This window comes from Sceloporus undulatus, chromosome 2, assembly GCF_019175285.1.
Source record: "Sceloporus undulatus isolate JIND9_A2432 ecotype Alabama chromosome 2, SceUnd_v1.1, whole genome shotgun sequence".
Taxonomy (NCBI): domain Eukaryota; kingdom Metazoa; phylum Chordata; class Lepidosauria; order Squamata; family Phrynosomatidae; genus Sceloporus; species Sceloporus undulatus.
In genome coordinates this window covers 37,889,193-37,908,147 of record NC_056523.1, presented here as the reverse complement: position 1 = coordinate 37,908,147, position 18,955 = coordinate 37,889,193, and the positions used below count along the sequence as shown (strand labels likewise).

At 40.7% G+C, this 18,955-nt stretch overlaps 1 protein-coding gene across 7 annotated transcripts in view; it reads left to right on the top strand.

The window, feature by feature from the left end:
* SHQ1 (SHQ1, H/ACA ribonucleoprotein assembly factor) overlaps window positions 1-18,955 on the top strand; it is a 104,015-nt gene that overhangs the window by 57,575 nt on the left and 27,485 nt on the right. Inside the window, exon 12 of one of the 7 annotated variants that reach the window (XM_042451702.1) lies at window positions 18,780-18,896. The exons of 5 other annotated variants lie outside the window; for them this stretch is intronic. In XM_042451702.1, the coding sequence (XP_042307636.1) occupies window positions 18,780-18,798 (19 nt within the window). In that variant the 3' untranslated portion in view covers window positions 18,799-18,896. Of the gene's footprint in view, window positions 1-9,468; window positions 9,500-18,779; window positions 18,897-18,955 lie in introns of those variants that run through there. One more of the 7 variants, XM_042451704.1, reaches the window with a different exon arrangement.

The following is an 18,955-nucleotide window of genomic DNA, read 5'->3' as shown; positions in this document are numbered from 1 at the left end:
TATTATTACAGCATTAATATGCTGCCCAGCAGAATTGTTCTGAGTGGTGAAGAGCCTGGTAAGATGAAGTTAAGAGAGACCAGTAGTAGAGCCTTTGATTGCTTGGTATGGCAATTTTGCAAAACTGTTTGAGGGGAAAATAGCTCCTAATTGTTCAGAACATGATGCCAGTTGTCACAAAGTCTTCCATTAGGTCACGTTTCTTGAGATCAATTTCAGTAGTTGTGGCCTAATGATGTGAACATGATGCTTGAATTAGTATGTCCCATCACATATAAGCTTGAATATTTTGGACCATATGTAGCAGTGATGTGCCTTTGCCTGAAGAGAACCTCCCTTGACCCAGTGGCATGTGACCACTATCACCCTATCATTTCACAGAATTACAGAGTTGGAAGAGATCTCAAGGGTCACCAGTTCAACCCTCTGCCATGCAGGAATACACAATCAACAGATGGCCACCCATCCTCTGTTTAAAAATCTCCAAAGAAGGAGACTCCACCACATTCTGAGGCAAAGTATTCCACTGTTGAACAGCTCTTACTGCCAGGAAGTTCTTCCTAATGTTTAAGTGGAGTTGCTTTTCCTTTAGTTTGAATCCATTGCTCCATGTCCTGTTCTCTGGAGCAGCAGAAAATAAACTTGCTCCGGCTTCAGTATGACATCCTTTCAAATATTTAAATAGGGCTATCATCACCTCTTAATCTTCTCTTCTCCAGGCTAAACATACCCAACTCTCTAAGCTACTCCCCATAGGGCATGGTTTCCACACCTTTCACCATTTTAGTCTTGCTCCAGTTTGCCAGCATCCTTCTTGAACTGTGGTGTCCAGAACTGAACACAGTATTCCATGTGAAGTCTACCCAAAGCAGAATAGAGTAGCACTATTACTTCCCTCGATCTAAACACTGTATTTCTATTGATGCAGTCTAGCATCGCATTGGCTTTTTTAGCAGCCCAATCACATTGTTAACTCATTCTCAGTTTGTGGTCTAGTAGGACTCCTCGATCCCTTTCATAAGTACTGTTGTCAAGCCAGGTTTCCCCCATCCTATATTGTGTATTTCAATTTTATTTATTTATTTATTTATTTTGCCTAAGCATAGTATCTTATGTTTCTCCCTGTTGAAATTCATTTTATTAGTTTTTTATTCCCTTTGGACAAAATACTTGAGCATACTATGGCTGGACAGCGTCAGATGTTCTTGGAGGAAGCGGGTTATTTGGACTAATTTTAGTATGGTTTTAGGGCAGAGCACTGAACTAGTTCTCTCTTAACTTTTGCCTTTTTAAATTATTTAAATTATTTACATTATTAATCTGTAAATGTTTCAAGTTGTTTACATTTACTGTGCTCTGAGATCTTATGATAGAGGGCAGGATATAAATATTCTAATAAATAAATAGCTGTTGGCTATATAAGCCTGCAAGGGTCTGACCCCATCTTTCCACATTCATTGTCTGGAAAAAAGGATATGAAACAGATGATGTTGAATTGGCTCCTGTGAGTTCAGGAGGTGTGGCAGTGCCACTCTCACTTGCTTGGACAGAGGCTTCAGTAAAAATGTAATAAAACAATATGCTCTGTTTTGTCAGCAATTCCACTGAGCAGATGTGGACATAAATCCTTTGACAATGAATACTCATAAGAGACACTGTTTTCTTGCTCTTATAAAAGAGCAGAGATTCTAACCTGCATTTTTGAGGCCATGAGGGGCCTGGTAGAAGAGTTTAAAAATATAATCAATATCTATTCAAAGCAATGGTTGTTATTCAAAGAACAACTTTAAATAGCTAAATCATAGTACACAGGTTTCTCCCTCCCAGCCCCCTTTCAGTCATATTACACACTAATTTGGAAAATCAATTACCATCTAGCATGGGGTAACTACTGTTCCTTGCAGAACTGATTTTGTTGTTGTGTGTCTTAAAGTTGTTTCTCACTTAAGGCGATCCTATTATGGGGCTTTCTTGGCAATATTTGTTTAGAGGAGGTTTGCCATTGCCTTCCCTTGAGGCTGAGAGCATGTAACTTGCCCAAGGTCACTCGGTGGGTTTCATGACAGGTGGGGGGGATCAAACCCTGGTCTCCAGGTTTGTAGTCCAGCACTCAAACCACTATGCCACACTGAACTGATAGTGTCTTTCTTTTGTGTGCTAATACATTCAGTGATCAATTCCGCCTGCACTCCATTCTTTGTCCAACCTGCTTCATTGCCCATAAACCACCAATATAGATGAACTCTAGGCTATATTCCTTTTTTGAAGTTTTGTCTCTGGTAACTCAGCCAAGCATAGTTCAAGTTGGAATGTGAGTTGTATTTGTTCAGGAGTGCTGTGTTAAGACCATCTTGAAAAACACTGAGAAAGACACTTGGGAAAACCTGTAACATCTCCCTTCCCTGCCAATATTGTGCAGTGATATTGTATATCAGTCCTGTTCATCCCAGCCAGAATGGACAGTGTGATGACCTGATGGGAGTGCAATATGTCAGGCTTCCTGTCCATGGTATGGCTAGCAGTGAAATTTTCTGTGTATACATAGAATGGGATGGCAGCATGAAGCACTGAGTGATACATAAGAACAAGAACCAGAACATATTCTGTGATTGGTCTGACATCTGTGGAGAGACAGCCTTGGATTCACATGCCAGTCCTGATGACAGTTTTGCTCCCCTACACAACTTTCTGTCCCTTTGCTTCTCACCTAATAGTAATCTCCACACCTGGAAGCCTCACATTCTCCCCCTCCCCCAAAAGTCCCTGAGTAAATGACTTGGAAAATGGAATCAGTCATGAAGAGTAAATGTACATGTGTCTTTATTCATCATGTACAAATTGGCGAGAGACACACATGTGCTACTGGATTTTTATGAAATGATGGACAAGCCATGTACTATTCCATCTATTCTATAAAAGCCATGAATTGCCCATAATAATATAATATGTGCCTTAGTGACATTCATGCCATTTTATAATTATGTCATGCTTAAAACAAACACCAAGCATTGTACCATCTCAGTGCAGATCTGTCACTCTGCTCCCATTTATGTGCTTCTGTATCTTACACTGCTGCTTTGAACTCATGGAGGGGCTACAAACCTAACAAGCCAGGAAACTGGGGCAGCTGTATAATTCATGATTGCAGAGCAGCACCAAATCATAGAGTTGGAAAATACCTCAGAGGCCATCTAGTCCAACCCTACCAAATGTTATGCCTCTGCTTTCTGCAGCAAATGCTTGAAGTCCAGAAGTAATGCTAAGTGTATATATATTGTTGTTATATTTATTTGTATTCCATTTATCCCCCAAAACTGGGACTCAAAGCTAGCTCACAATTTAAAAGAACAATACAATTAAAAGCATACAAAATGTGAACATTAAAATAGAATTACAGTGGTACCCCGGGATACGAAATGACCGCGTTACGAAATTTCCGGGATATGAAAAAATTAAATAGGAAAAAAACTGTTCCGGGTTACGTTTTTTTTTCGGCTTACGAAAAAAAATTTAGTGCTTTTCGGCGCTTTTTCGCACGAAATCGCGGCTTTCCAGCGCTAGCGGCTATGGCTTTTTCGGGTTGCGAAATCTTTCGGGTTACGAACGGCGCCGCGGAACAAATTAAATTCGTAACCCAGGGTACCACTGTAAACTGTTTAAAACAATTCACATTTGGGTTAAAGGTATAAAAGCTCTTAAAAATGATTTGATTGGAACAATGCCACACTCCGTAGCCCATACTTCATAAAAACGTTCTGCTTTCTATCTAAATAAAATCCTATCTAAATAAAATGATTTTAGCCTGCTGGCAAAAGGAAAAGGTGGGGGCCATTCTGTCACCAAGAAGGCCATCTCTTGCATTCCCATCAAATGTGATTGTGATTGAACTGAAAGAAGGCAGCTCTGGATGATCTCAGGGCCAAGGCCAGCTCCTACAGGGGGATATGGCATGATAGATAGCCAGGACCCAAACCATAAAGGGCTTTGTAGGTTTGTAGCCCTTAAAATTATGCATACAAACAAGCTGGGTACCCAGTTAACAGTTTGGTTGAAACTCTTTGGAAAAGTTGAAGTTTCCAAACACTCTTCAAAGGCAACCAAAAGTAGATCGCGTTGCAGTCTAGTCCAAACAGGATGTAACTAAGGCATGTACCACTGTGGCCAGATGTGACATTTCAAGGAAGGGATGCAGTTGTCACAGCAGTTGTAAATGTGCAAATGCACTGCTGGTCACCACAGAAACCTGGGCCTCCAGATTTAAAGCCAAGTCCAGGTGTATACCTAGACTGTGAACCTGTGTTTTCAGGGGGAGTGTAACCTCATCTAACACAGGCTGTACCTATTCTCTGATATGCTTTACCACTGACCAACAACATTTCTGTCTTGTCTGGATTAAGTTTCAGTCTTGTTTGCCCTCATCCAGTCCATTATTGATGACAGACCCTGGTTTAGGACCAATTCAGCCTTCTTGGCTCGGGATGTTTTGGAATCTTGAATGGTACAGGCCTGCTATTACTTCCCCATTTTGTATATTTACTATAGAGAATATTGGTGTTTTCTCCTCAGCAATCCCAGGAGTGCTCAGTCTGGTCTGGATAGTGGCATGTCCTAAGAACAGTTGCTTTTGCATAAACTTAGGATCCTCTCATAGCAGATGCCAGCAAAAGTATGCTGTAAATGCAAAGGCTGTCATAAATCATCTCTGTGTCATTGAAGAGAGATCTTAAGTCCTCCTTCCCTTCTGAGCCTCTGTATTCCAACATGTATTTAACTTATTCAAACATACATTTAACTTACATTTCTTTATGCTGTTTTTTGTTTTGCTGAAAGGCTTCTTGTTTGCGTAAGGAAGGAAATGGCCTTTATACACATTATGGACAAATTGCAGATGTCTGCAGAGATGGACAACTAAGTTCAAACTTGTGCAGAAAGGATCTGTTCTGGTAGAAAAGCTTTGCATCCTAATTGAAAACATACCTACTCTGTTCCTGTTACCTCCTGGGACAAGGCTCAGCTGCTTTGTTTTAGAGCAGAAGATCATGAGCTAATACTGCTTTTCCCAAGGAATGCCAGGCACAGAGTTCTGTAAGCAGTCTTGTTACAATATGCATGGTTAATTTATGGAATTAGTAATAAAATTACCTCTCTGAAGCAAAACAAAGTTCCATACCGTACAGCACTATGTCTCCAAAATACCCAGCAAGGTGTTTTGAGGAAGTAGCCTTTGACAGTGACGACCATGACTTGCTGTCTTGAGCATCTTGAATCACAATAAACAAATTTAATTCAGTTTTAAAAACTGAGAAGCTAAATCAGTGAAGAAATAGAATAAAATTAACATGCTGTCAACAAGAAAACACATTTTGTTCTGGTAGTTGGATACAACTAGGGATGGTAATTCTAGATTTGTCCATTCCCAAGAAGTGTCAGGAAAAAGGAGTAAAATTTTCTTCCTGCAGCATCAAGACACTTAGGAACTTTTTGTTTTTTGGCTGAAATGACAGGAAATCATGTAACTTTGTGAACAAAGCTACAGAGCTTTCCAAACAACAACAACAAAAAACAACACAATTTTCTGGAAGGCTGTGCAGCTTTCCCATAAAAGGTACAGAGCCTTACAAAAAATGAAAAAAGCACAAAACAGAATATTGCTCAGGTTTAAATGTTGCACAGCTTTAAAATCTGTTTTCTCCTAAAATACAGAGAGGGAAAGCACAAAATGTGGTGATGCGCAGCTTCAATCAAGTTATAGTTGTGTAGCTTCAAAAGTTTCCCCAAAAAGGAGGAAAAAAAGCATAGAACAGAAGGTTGCACAGCTTTAAATGTTAATCACTTTAAATGTTGCACAGCTTTAAAATAAGAATAGAAACTACTGCCCCAAAAGTGCAAGAAACAGTACACTTCCACAGAACAAATAAGCTACATATACACACAGATACTACTTTAGTATTTAGCTCTATATTTGTACAGTCAGCCCTTCATATCTTCCCCCCCCCCCCATAAGAAAGAACACAAGACCTCAAGTCCCGTTGTTCCTAATGGTGGTGCAGCGTGCCACATACCACTATTTGGGACAACGCGGCTTGCCATCCGTGGATACTGAAATCCGTGGATGTCAAGGTCCCACTATATAAGCTTTTTCATTTTGTGCAGTTTTCCCAAGCAAAAAAAATGATGTAAGCTTTTATTTCTTGGAAAGTTGCAGTTTCTCAGACTGCACAGTTCACAAAATGTGCATGTTTTGTTGTGCTGGAACAAAAAGCCATTCCCAAAAGGTTGCAGAAACTTTGGGGGTTCTGTTTTTCTTTCTGAAAATTTCAGGAAGTCCCTCAGGAACTCCAAATCCAACCCCAGTGGGGAAATTTTCAAATACTTGTTCCATCTCTAATTACAACAAAAAATCACATTTGCTAGGATAAAGACTCATACAGGCTGGCTGTGATTCACATTAGAAAGTAGTTCCTGAGGACTTAATCTGGCCATCTGGCTTGGCTCTCTGGAACTGCTCAGCTCTCTTGGACTCATGATCCCTGCTTTTCAGCACTTGAAGGGACTAAGCAGATCAATTTCACCAGGGCATCCTTCCTTTGAAAAAGTTTCTAGATGCCAGAAGACACCATGAATCAACACACACTGGACACCATTACAGAGGGCAGTGTGAATATGTTGGTTCCTAGATTTCACATGAAATTTGTTCCTAGAATTGTCAAAAATAGGTTTGGATTGTCCCATTTCTAGTTTTCTGCTTATTGGTAGGTTAATATGAAAGATAAAATGTCCCTTGAAAAAAAAGTTCTGTGTTTGTGTTCCTTTTTGTCTACTACACACATGCATGCACACACACACACACACACACACACATATCAGGATACCCAGTGAATTTGTGAGATTTTAGTAGGGCAAGTATGGGAAACAATTTATTTTAAAACTTGTGTGCTGTCTTTTCCAAGCTTGAGACATTTTACATAAAAATGCAGTAAAAGAAGACACACCAGCAAATGAAATGTGCTGATCAAGACTAGTAATTTACAGAGGCCCATTTCCTCGTAAGTGAACTACCAGAAACCACTCCAAATGGGCAGAGCTTTCAGCATTTCTGGAGGGCAGTAAGGAATAGACTAGCTGAAATAGATAGCATTATAAATCCTGCTCTTGATTGTGTTTACCTCACACAGGCCGCATCCACGCTGCAGACATAAACCACTTTAACTTTCATGGTTTAAAGCTATGGAATTTTGGGAATTGTAGTTTTGTGAGACATTTAGCCTTCTCTGTCAGAGCGCTCTGGGACCACAACAAATTGCAGTTCCCAGAATTCCATAGCATTGAGCCATGCCAGTTAAAGCAGTGTCAGAGTGGATTATGTCTGCAGTGTGGATGCACTCATAGTGAGGGTAAGCGATATTTTTAATTAGCCCAGACATAATGGAACAAGACATTGTGCCAGAAGGTGACATTCCCAGGGCAGTAGGCCCTCAGCCAGCTACTGGGAAAGAACAGAGGACAAGTCAGACTAGCACTGTACCGATGGAACTGGACCCTAGCCAAAAGGATGTTCAGCTGCTGATATCCTCAGATGTGAAAGTGTGGAGCTGCATAACAGATATAACAGGAAATGGAATGGGAAAAGTATAAATTGGGAAGCTAGACACTGTAAAATAAGAAGTGAAATATCTACAATAATACTTGATAAAGTGGGAAGCAGTAGGAAAAGACGAAAACTGCATTATCAGTGGATAAATTTATGCAAAGATGTCACAGTCTTGAATTTGCAGGACCTGAGCAGGGCTGTTGATGACTGGAGGCCTTTGAAGAGTGCGGAGTTGCCCACTTTTGCTTTGAAGGGAGCACCAGGAATTTAAAATGAATCTGGAAGAGGCAGGGCAGATAGTCCAGTTGCTCCAGATGTGGGTCACTATGCTAATCACCTGAAATCATCTTCAGGCTTAATCCAACATAAAGCTTAATACAGTAGTTGATCCCTAGGCTGACAAAAGTGTGTATGTATGAAGCCCTCCCTTCATCCACCATCTTGAGGGAGAGAGAGGCAGGCTAGCTCCAAGAGGCCTGCCTGGAAGAAGACCAGCCCTCCCTTCATCCACCATCTTGAGGGAGAGAGAAGCAGGCTAGCTCCATCAGGGCTCGGCTGAAGAAGAAGAGCCCTCCCTCTGGTCCATCTGCCTTGGTCCAGGCCTCAGAGGGAGAGAAGAACTGCTGAACCTGATTCCCTTCCCCCCTCACCATTTCCTTCTCCTTTTGTGTGGTGTCTTTTAGATTGTAAGCCTGCAGGCAGGGAACCATCTATTATCCCCTCTGTTGTAAACCACTTGGATTCCCAGTGATTGGGCGGTATATAAATAAATCCTATTATTATTCCCCCCTCCCCCTTTTAAACAAAGCTCTTCCACTAAATTTCAAGACTTTTTTCAGGATATTTTGAGTGGCTTTTCATGTTCCATGTGGGCATTTCTTGGGAATGGAGGAAATGTCCCCCTGCAGCTGCAAGCAGTTCGAGATTATGTCCTCTACTTGTGACATGTTTTAATGATGCAACTTGAGAGGAGACATACACAGGGTTCCCAGCTCCTCTCCTACCCAGGCACTTAGGTTCAATGAGGTGGTTATATCATGTGCCTTCAGGCTATGCCTTGGGACCACTTCAACCATTATAGCTTGGTTTTTTGAAAATGATGTATCTCAGCCTGCCTGTACTTTCGACAAGCCTCTTGTGTTTTTATGTCTCACTGTCCCAGTCTTCACCCTTTTCATTTTTTGTTTCACTTACTACCCTGAAGCACAGAGCTTCTAAAATAGATCATAACAGTCCCTTTTCCCCACCTTGTTACTGCAATATTTCTGGATGGGCATTTTATGAGTAATAGAGGCTGTGTAATAACAGTGTATTATAGAGATAAAGTAACAGTAGGTTTGCCTGGCAGGCTGGAGGGAGTGACAGGCAGGAATATTGGATGCCAGAAATTTGCCTGCCTGTCTTCTTTTTTTAGCATCCCTGTAAAACACAGCTTTTAAACGTGGGATTTGAACTCCCTTCCCAGCTGCTCCTTTACGTTTCCTTTTGATCTTCCTTCCTTCCGCCCCCTCCCCCTGTCTGTTCCCTGTCCTTTCCTCACTACAGTTCCTATTCCTTGCGGCTGAGTCAGAATGGTGCACCTTGCCACAGGTAGCAAGGAGATGCAAGGAAGGCTCTTCTCCCTTTGGGTTCTTCCTTTGATTTCTCTGTAGTTGCGGGGCAGGAGGCAGGTTGCTATCAGCTTGCAGAAAGGGGGTCAGTGATTCATGTCATCTCTTTCCAGTCAGCACTTATCTGCTGTTTCCTCCTGTTTTGACTACAGGGATGACATGTAGCCCATGTAGCAGTTGCCTTTTTAAGCAGGTGCAGCCTGCAGCTGTGATCAAAGAAGGGAAGCTGCTCACCATGCAAATAGCGTCTTTCTGTTCTGTTCTCAGGCTTGTCAGGAGCTGACATCCTTTGGCAGCCGCTCTACTATCAGCCACTTAACTGGGGTGAGCAGAGACAGAAGGAGAGAAAAGGAAGGGCAAATGTTCCTTTCTCGTGCATTCTTTGATGTTGTATTGAAATGATAATCTCCAGTTTTGTGGGGAGGGCGATGGGGATGGGAGAATATCCCTCTCATCCCCTGTTCAGCAGGGATGACCTGTGTCACCAGAAGGGCTCAAAGCCAGTGCCTGTGGCTTGTAGCAGCAGCCAACACGAGATGCCCTGTGGACAGCTAGAATGGTGGAAAATCAATATACAGTATTACAAGAGATGTGGCTGTATCATTGGATGGGAGAGAGCAAACCAGTGCCTGCCTTCTGTGAGGTTATCTTCAGAATCTTGTAAATCAGTAGAGCAGTACTTCTCAAACAGCAGGACAGAACCCCCAGGGGGATGCAAGAGTTGCTCAAGGGATTTGGGAGACATGGAGTCCCTGATTCCTTCTCCTCCTCCTTCTCTTCCCAAACCTTTTAATGTGTAAAAATTAGACATGTATTGAGATAAATATTGAATTTACTTAGAATCACAGAATCATAGAATTGGAAGAGACCTCAAGGGCCATCCAGTCCAACCCTGGCATGCAGGAACTCTCAATCAAAGCATCCCTGACAGATGGCCATCCAGCCTCTGTTTAAAGACCTCCAAAGAAGGAGACTCCATCACACTCCAAGGGAGCGTGTTACACTATCGAACAGCTCTTACTGTCAGGAAGTTCCTCCTAATGTTTACGTGGAATCTCTTTTCCTGTAGCTTGCATCAATTGTTCTGGGTCCTATTCTGTGGAGCAGCAGAAAACAAGCTTGCTCTATGCTTAGTATGACATCCCTTCAAATACTTAAACATGGCTATCATATCACCTCTTAACCTTCTCTTCTCCAGGCTAAACATATCCACCTCCCTAGGTCTCTCCTTATAGGGCATGGTTTCCAGATAAAGTAAATAGAACTGTCCTAATTTCCTTATAAAATAAGAATATACAATGCCATGTCATATGCAGCTTTCATAATCTTTTTATTCATAGATCTCATCGATTGGGTGTGTGATTTCTACATATAGATATAAAGGGAGGCCCCAAGGGTAAAAAAGTTTGAGTACTACTTCCATAGATCAGTGTTATGCATTACTCTTAATTTTAAAGAAGATGGGCTTGTAGTTTTGTTTTGTGTGTTTCTCCCCTATTATGAAAGTTGTGGAAGGCAGCAATAGTTTAAACCAGTTAGACCTAGCAAGATAGTCACAATAGTTCTATTCCTTCAGATTCTACACAAGTGTGGCTGGTGGGTCATTTTACACATAATTCTTTAATATCCAGAATCTAGATCAGTGCTCTTGCTAATTAATTCTTGCTTTGAAAGGAGCTTGAATAAGATCAGCGTGGTTAAGTATACTCCTACTGTGAAATCATATTGAGGTGATAGTGACAGTGGGAACTTGGCTCTGGCTTATACACACAGGACTGGAACTTCCTATCCATTTCCCATTTCTCTTTCTATTTAAAAAGGAACACAAGTCATTTGATTAGTGCAGAATCAGATTGAGTATTGCCTAATATGTCAAGAGAGAAAGACATTGAACATAACCCTGAGAATTTAGAGCCTGGACTATTAGGAAGGATGTCAGATGCAATGGTTCCTTGTTATCCGCTGAGGTTTGGTTCCAGGATCCCCCATGGATAACAAAATCCGTAGATGCTCAAATCCCATTAAATATGATGGTATAGCAAAATGGTGTCCTTTATATAAAATGGAAAATCAAGGTTTGCAGCTTGAAATTGATACTTTTTAAAAAAATATTTTCAAGCCATGGATGCTTGAATCCGTACATAAAAATATCTGTGGATATGGAGGGCCGCCTGTACTTTAGACAATAAAACTACATGTTTATACTGAGTGTATACATCCATGCATAAAGCTAAGAGCCAAATTAAATGAGATGGCAACAGAACTGTGTGTAGAAATAGATTTCTTGTTGAATCCAATATTAAAAAAAAGTCAGTGGGATTCAAACCAAGGCACAGATGTATTGAAGAAGGGACCTGAACAAACACACATGTACCATCTCTGTTTTTAATCATCTTTTCTCATGTGTAGCTGAGAGACCAGAAGTAACACTCGCTGTAAGGAAGAAAGCTAATCTTTGGGGGAAAGCTCAACTGGGGGGAAAGTTACAATAAAACAGTGTTACTTTTAAAGCTCCCTCTATTGGCAGGGTCTTACTACTGTCACCTCTAACTGCACCCTTGGTTAGATGGATAGAGATTCAGAGATTCCTGAAACCACTGTTCAGAGCTGCAGTTAAATTACAGTTTGTTCACTCATAATTTTTTTGTTCTTGTGTGTGTGTGTGCAGATGCATGCATGTCTATCTGAGTGTATGCACTGAATGAGTCATCTGTTTCATTATTAATATTCTTTTTCTGCTACACTGCTGGAACATGAGACTTGTTTTTTCTGGCTCATGCGAAAGGTCCTTCTAGCCCTCCGTTGGGCCTCCAGCCAAGGCCAGTCTATTGCCAGGAAATTGTGTTGCTGCTGAGTACTTTGATTGGCTGCCATGCTTGGGACCTAGTTGACTGTTTTTGGCAATATCAAGCTATTACTGAAGGCTAAATAAAAACCTCTACCCCTAAAGAAAACATTAAGCCTGATGTTCTCTTTCTTTCTTTCTTTCTTTCTTTTTTGTAGTTTACTAATCTTTGTCCATCTCTCACGTAACATCCCTTCGTAACATATTTATTCTCAGTCAGTATGGTTTAAGAGATTTTCTGTTTTTATCATGAAAATAGATGACACATCTTAATTAGGTGCCACAAATTTAGAGTTCACTGAAGAGCTCTTCAGTCATTATTTTCATATGTTCAACCTTGATATTCATAAGGACTATCCACATGAATCACAACTCTGAAAAATAAGTGTTCCCATTCAGCTCGCGGATACAGATTTAGATTTCCTGCATAGCAGGGGATTGGACTGGATGGCCATTGCGATCTCTTCCAACTCTATGATTCTATGATTCTAGATTCTCTGCTTCATATGTGTCACCCTCTGTGCATAGGAAAGTAATGATACCAGGAGGCAAGACAGGAGGCAAGAGTTGAGAGCTCCCCTTGAAATGGGCATGATTTAGGCTGAAGGATTGCGGGATCTTTGCTGTCTGTTAGCTAAATCTGTTTGGAGGTCATTCTCATCTCCCTCTGGACACCTCAGTCCCAACTCCTGATCAGTGGTATAGCCTAGACAGGGAGAATTAGTATCAACGCTTCACTTAAGCACTCTTAAGTCTTTGAATTTTGGGATGTGGAATATGGGACAGTGATCACATTATCCTCTAGTCTTTTAGGCTATTTTATTAAACATAGTTATTGATATATAAATATGCATTCCCCAAGGGAAGGATAGAAATTATCAGTGTTTAGGCACATTCCATCCTGTTAAGGTTATGGTACATGTGAGGCATTATACTTCCATATGGACTTAACCTTTATATCTTCTGCTTTTCTCTAGCAAGCATCTTTATGCCTAATATATAGAGGAATTTATAAGTCACATCCATGGAGGAAGCACACAGGCAAGTGATGTATCTTTTGGAAGGCAGATGGATGGAGGGAGGGAGAGAGGGAGGGAAGGAAGGAAGGAAGAAAGGAAGGAAGGAAGGAAGGAAGGAAGGAAGAAAAAGAAAGAACCGGGCAGTAGGGCTGCTTCCCTCTCTCTCTCTCTCACAGTCTCACCCAGCCTGGCATTTGCTTCTATCCACAGTTTTGCGTACCTGTGCAAAGTTTGAGAATGTATCACCTGCAGGTACAGGGGTCATACTGTATTTCTCAAGGAGATTTTAAGGAGTAACAGAACATTTTAAATTGCCTTCTTCAATATGATGCTCTTTTTTTCTTTTTCTTTTAGCTAGAACTCCCATCTGGTTCAGCAGGTGGTGGGGATGATAAGATCTGTAGTCCAAAATGTTTGAATTGAAGAATCTTTCCTTAGAGGCACCTATCCATCTATCTATTCTTATTTGCTTCATGCGAGACCTAGCAGCTGTTCAGTGTTAAAGTGATACACTTGATAAGTAGTGGTGATCTTTTTAGAATAGTACACCGGGCACTCATTATCCTGTTAGGACCACTCTGACACACATAGACATCTACATGTACCAATTCAGAGCCCTAGCAAGTAACAATCAAAATCCTCAATGCTTCATGCTTGCAGATTTAGCATGAAAACCTTCATTTTGGATAGAAAGACATTTCTGAGTAGAGTCTCAGGTGGCCTGTCACACTCACTTATATCCTAGAGGGGACTGATTTTCCCTCAAGGTTTGTCTAGTCCAGGGGTAGGCAACCTGCGGCCCGCGGGCCAGATGCGGCCCGGCGAGACCTTGGGACCGGCCCCAGCCCGTTCCTGCCACCGATTGCCGCCGGGGCCTTTGGGGGGCAATTGTCTATAGAAGCCTCAGAAACATGCATTTATATTAACATTTTTTAAAAAATCAGCAAATTTTTCGCATGTCCTCCATTTGAAAATTTTGTCCTACATTTGTCCTGGTTTATTTATATATTTATTTTTTTAAAAATATATATATTTAATTATTTATTTTTTGGCTTCGGCCCCCCCCAGTTGTCTGAGGGACAGCAACCCGGCCCCCGGCTCAAAAAGATTGCCTACCCCTGGTCTAGTCTAAGCCCTTCCTCTAAGCCAACATCACCGCATATGGTCTATGCAGGGTGGAGTTGACACTTTGATTTGACAGAAGTAATGCAGCCAGGGGAATTATCTCTGTGCTATCCAGTGCATGGGTGTGCCTCAGTCCACCTAACACCATTTCTTTCTCCCCCACAAAAAGACCATGAAGCAAGATCAAAAATATTTGTTGTGCAAAATGCATGGCTGTTATATCTATGACATCTATGCTTTGTTTCTTTACATCTAATGGAACTTGCTATTGTCCTGAAGCTACATTTCAGGTTTTGTTAACCTTGCTCAACATCATTGTGAGTTTTGGCACAGGATAAGGAAAAGGCGAATGTCAAAAAGTCATGTTAGAATTGAAGAGAGGGGACTTCCTGATTGTATCAAAAACACCCAATGTAAGATTCCCAGTTTCATGGAGGGTGCCCACCTTTTAAAGCAGTGAAAAGTAATGAATAAATCTAAGCAGCATCTGACAGAGTTGCTTTACATGCATAGTTCCCCACCACCACCAATAGAAGTTGAATTGACACCAGAAGCTGTAAAATACTAATAGTTCAGTAGACTGGGGGCAAGGGGTAGCATACTAAATGTCTACACCATCAATTCCCCACCCATGGCTGTTGACCTGAATTTATACCCACAGTTTTATGGGCGGTTGAAAACTAGAGTGATGGGGAAAAACTGTAAAGCCAAAACTGTTTGTATGTATGGTGAAGAAAGGTTTTGAACTCCAGCTCCCAACAGCTCTAGTCAGTGGTCAGAGATCAAGGGAGTAGCACTCAAGCAAATTCAAGAGGGCCACAGGTTCATCACATGCTTCACATCTTTTAGACACTAATATCTTGAGAGACATATTGTTGAACTGCATCTCTCTGCAATAATAGCCAGCACAATCAGGAGTGCTGAGAACTGTAGTCCAGCAACATCTGGAGGACTGCACAGTTTCCACCCTTGATCTGTGTGTGTATGTGCCTTCAGGTCATCCACTTCTACTGTACATTTTTAGAACCTATACAAGAGATTTTTGTTAACAGGGCTGAGCCACATGGGAAGTGATCTTTAATTCATGTTTTGGGTGTTATTGAAAATCTCATGAGAAAACTAGGTTAAAAACCTGGCAGTTATCACTCTTCATGATATTTGAAGAGAGTACACAGATATTGTAGGATATAAATATCTAAAGCAGATTTTCTCAAATGGTGGGGCAGAACCCACAAGGGTACGTGAGTTTTTCTCAAAGGGGGGGGGGGCACAAAATTTGGAGGCTCTGATCCCTCCTCCTCCTATTCCAAAACTTTTCCTTGTGTAAAATGTACACATGTATTGAGTTTAATATTGAATTTACTTAAACAAAACTGTTCTAATTTGAACAATGTTATTTTCTTATAAAATGTGAAAATATGTCTATACATGAATGTGTAAATGAAAATTAACTAAATAAAGTATTTTTATTCATATACTACATCAGGGAGGGGCAACTTCTGCGTGTAGATGTAAAGCAGGGTCCCAAGAGTAAAAGGTTGAGTACGACTACCCTGGTTATTACTTTCATAGAATCATAGAGTTGGAAGAGACCGCACGGGTCATCCAGTCCAACCCCCTGCCATGCAGGAAATCCAAATCAAACCATCCCCAGCAGATGGCCATCTAGCCTCTGCTTAAAGACCTCCAAGGAAGGAGACTCCACCACCCTCCGAGGGAGTGCATTCCACTGTCGAACAGCCCTTACTGTCAGGAAGTTCTTCCTAATGTTGAGGTGGAATCCCTTTTCCTGTAGCTTGCATCCATTGTTCCGGGTCCTGTTCTCTGGAGCAGCAGAAAACAAGCCTGCTCCCTCCTCAATATGACATCCTTTCAAATATTTAAACAGGGCTATCATATCACATCTTAACCTTCTCTTCCAAGCTAAACATCCCCAGCTCCCTGAGTCGTTCCTCATGGGGCAAGGTTTCCAGACCTTTCACCATTTTAGTCACCCTCCTCTGGACACGCTCCAGTTTCTCAGTGTCCTTTGATAGAAGACTGTCAAGGAAGACCAGGTGCTGTAGGCTATATTTCAGAGGAAGGAATTAGGAACTACTACGGATTATTCCTTGTTTAGGAAAATCGTATGAAATTCATATGGTTACCATAAGTCAAGAGGCAACTTGATTAAGCTTGTACACATGCACTCATACACATATGCACAGATTTCAGATAAATTCAAAAGTTGGCATTGGTATGGCCCTTAGTGGTGTATTCCATAATGGGCATGACAGAGTTGCAATTATTAAAAAAGGAGGAACAGGATTAAACAAGGAGGAGAAGCATTGGTGCTAAGGAACCAGGCTGGGAAGCAATGACAGTATACAAATGTAAAAAGCATAGGCATTCTCCAAATTAAGCAAATCTTCCCAAAAATGTCTTTGTGTTTTTGTAGAAGTGTTAATCTCTGTTCCTCAAAACTATACCACTTAATCTTTAAGCATTAATAATGAATCCAGCATCAAGCTGCTCTAGGACATTAGAAAAATATCCCCAGGTCTTTGTTCCCAAGGACCCTAAAAGTTTTCTGAGATCTGTATGTACCTCTTCCCTCTTTTCTTCTTCTTTTATTATCAGCCAGCAGTCAACAGAATGTGCTGCCAGATCCGTTGTACCTTTGTTTTGCCTCAGGGTAAATTTGCAAGTTAAAATATTCATGTGATGAGTTGCAGATACAACTTGGGGCTCTCTGTGGTTGTGAAATTGCATTCATCAGTTACAAGTGAAATAGTTCTTTGTTCCTTGGATCCTTTAGTCTCTCAAGAGTGGAGGCCAAGGAAGTGGATGATAAAACCTTTCAGAGTTTGCCTGATCCTTAATTTAACTGTGTAAACGTTTTTATTGCTAAAATTGCAAGTGATTTGAAATAGCCATTTCCTTTGACTAGTGAGGATGTACAATGTACATTGCATCAGAGTTAAACAACTCATGCTTTGTCTGTGGCATATTCACAGGGGTTGTGGTCTAAAAAGTAAAGTTGCCAGGCTCTCAGAGTACAGAAAGTTCAGAAGTACAGAAAGAAAGGGAGTTCAGTGACGTGAGAGGGCAATATTGCTTAAAGCAAGGGTAGTGTGCAACTTCTTGGAATCAGGGTGCCAAAGTTAGCTGTAATTGGTTAACTGTGTCAATTTTGTTTAGAGGCTAGCTATAGGGCTCATATTAGGAATATTGTATATTATCCACCAAGTTACTCTTCAGGAAAAACATTTTACACGTTTACATTTTTTAAAAAATATGATTTAAATTAAATTTAAAAAAACATTAAAAAAAGAACATTGTTTTGTTATTTATTGGAGAGTGTTGTCCATTGAGATCTATAGAGAAAATTCAGAAGTGTTTCCCCACCTCTAATAAAATTTTGAAGCAAAAATGCTTTTTTTGTTTTTGTTTTTTTTCCCATAAACCCCCCCCCCCCCCCACATACACACAGTTTTCTAAGCATTTGAAAGAACAATATGTCTTCATGGAAATTAACAGCATATAAACCTTCTGTATGCAGTTGAGAAGTTTAAATAAATTTACTTTTATATAGTTAGCCTTCTGTATCCATAGATTCTACATCCATGGATTCAATTATCCACAGCTTGAAAAAAAACCCTTTTTTAAATCCCAAAAGATAACCTTGATTTTGCCATTTTATATAACGGAACAATTTTACTATGCTAATGGGACTGAGCATTAATGGATTTTGTTATCAATTAAGGCTCTGGAGCCAAACCCCAGTAGATGGCAAGCGCCCCACTCTATGCAGTCTGAGTGGCGTTTTGTGTGAAGAGTTTTTGACTAAAATCTAAAAATGCCTCAGTCCCACTTCTGATCTCTGGCAGTAACAGAAAACTATATTGCAGGGTTGTTGTCACCTGCTCTGCACTAGCCAAAGCCCATTGCCACCATCTATCTTTTTCTTTTAGTTTTTCTCTTTTTAAAAAAAATTATTTGGATTTCATTTTGGACTACATTTCATATTGGACTTAGCACTTTAAACAATTTCAAGAAGATTATAAACAGTTTATATAGAATAATCTAAATAAGAACCTGATCTCCTTGTCTTTCCTGTTACTGTCTGTGGGCTTGGTATGACTTGCTGGCACTCAGTCACAGCTATGCAAAAACATGGAATTCTCTACTAATTTCTATGAAGAACTCTTACTACCCGCTTCCCACCAAAGGCAGGCTTGTTGTAATCCCAGAGCTTCCTTCTACTATTAGCATTCCTTTGTACTTTTTCCTTCCCCTCCAACTGTATCTTTGCCCTTTTTGCCATAAACAAATTTGTGAAGGCTTCATGTTGTTTATTTATACTCAGTACAGGGATTCCTATTTTTGGCTGTAGTTTTGGACTCTGCCTTATTACTCCACCTTCTCCCCTCCTCTCCCTGCCAGATCTCTTGTGTACAGTGTGGAATGGGCCGTGTCATTGTTTTGACAGCTGATAACCGCCAGAGGAGATTTCACAGCTACTATGCTGCTTGTTATCCCGCCCTGTTGAAGAACTGCCATTTGCCCTGAGATGTGCTACTAACCGAACTCTGTTTTTCTCCATATAGACTATGCTGTTTGCTATGATCTGATGAAGTCATGAATGTTTTAAAAAACAACATTCTCCAGAATGGGATGAAGTGGCCCATTAATTTTATTTACCTATCTATCTTTTATCTACAGTGTATGTGTATTTACATTAAATCTACACATTGTTACATACAGAAATAGTTTTAATATTTTT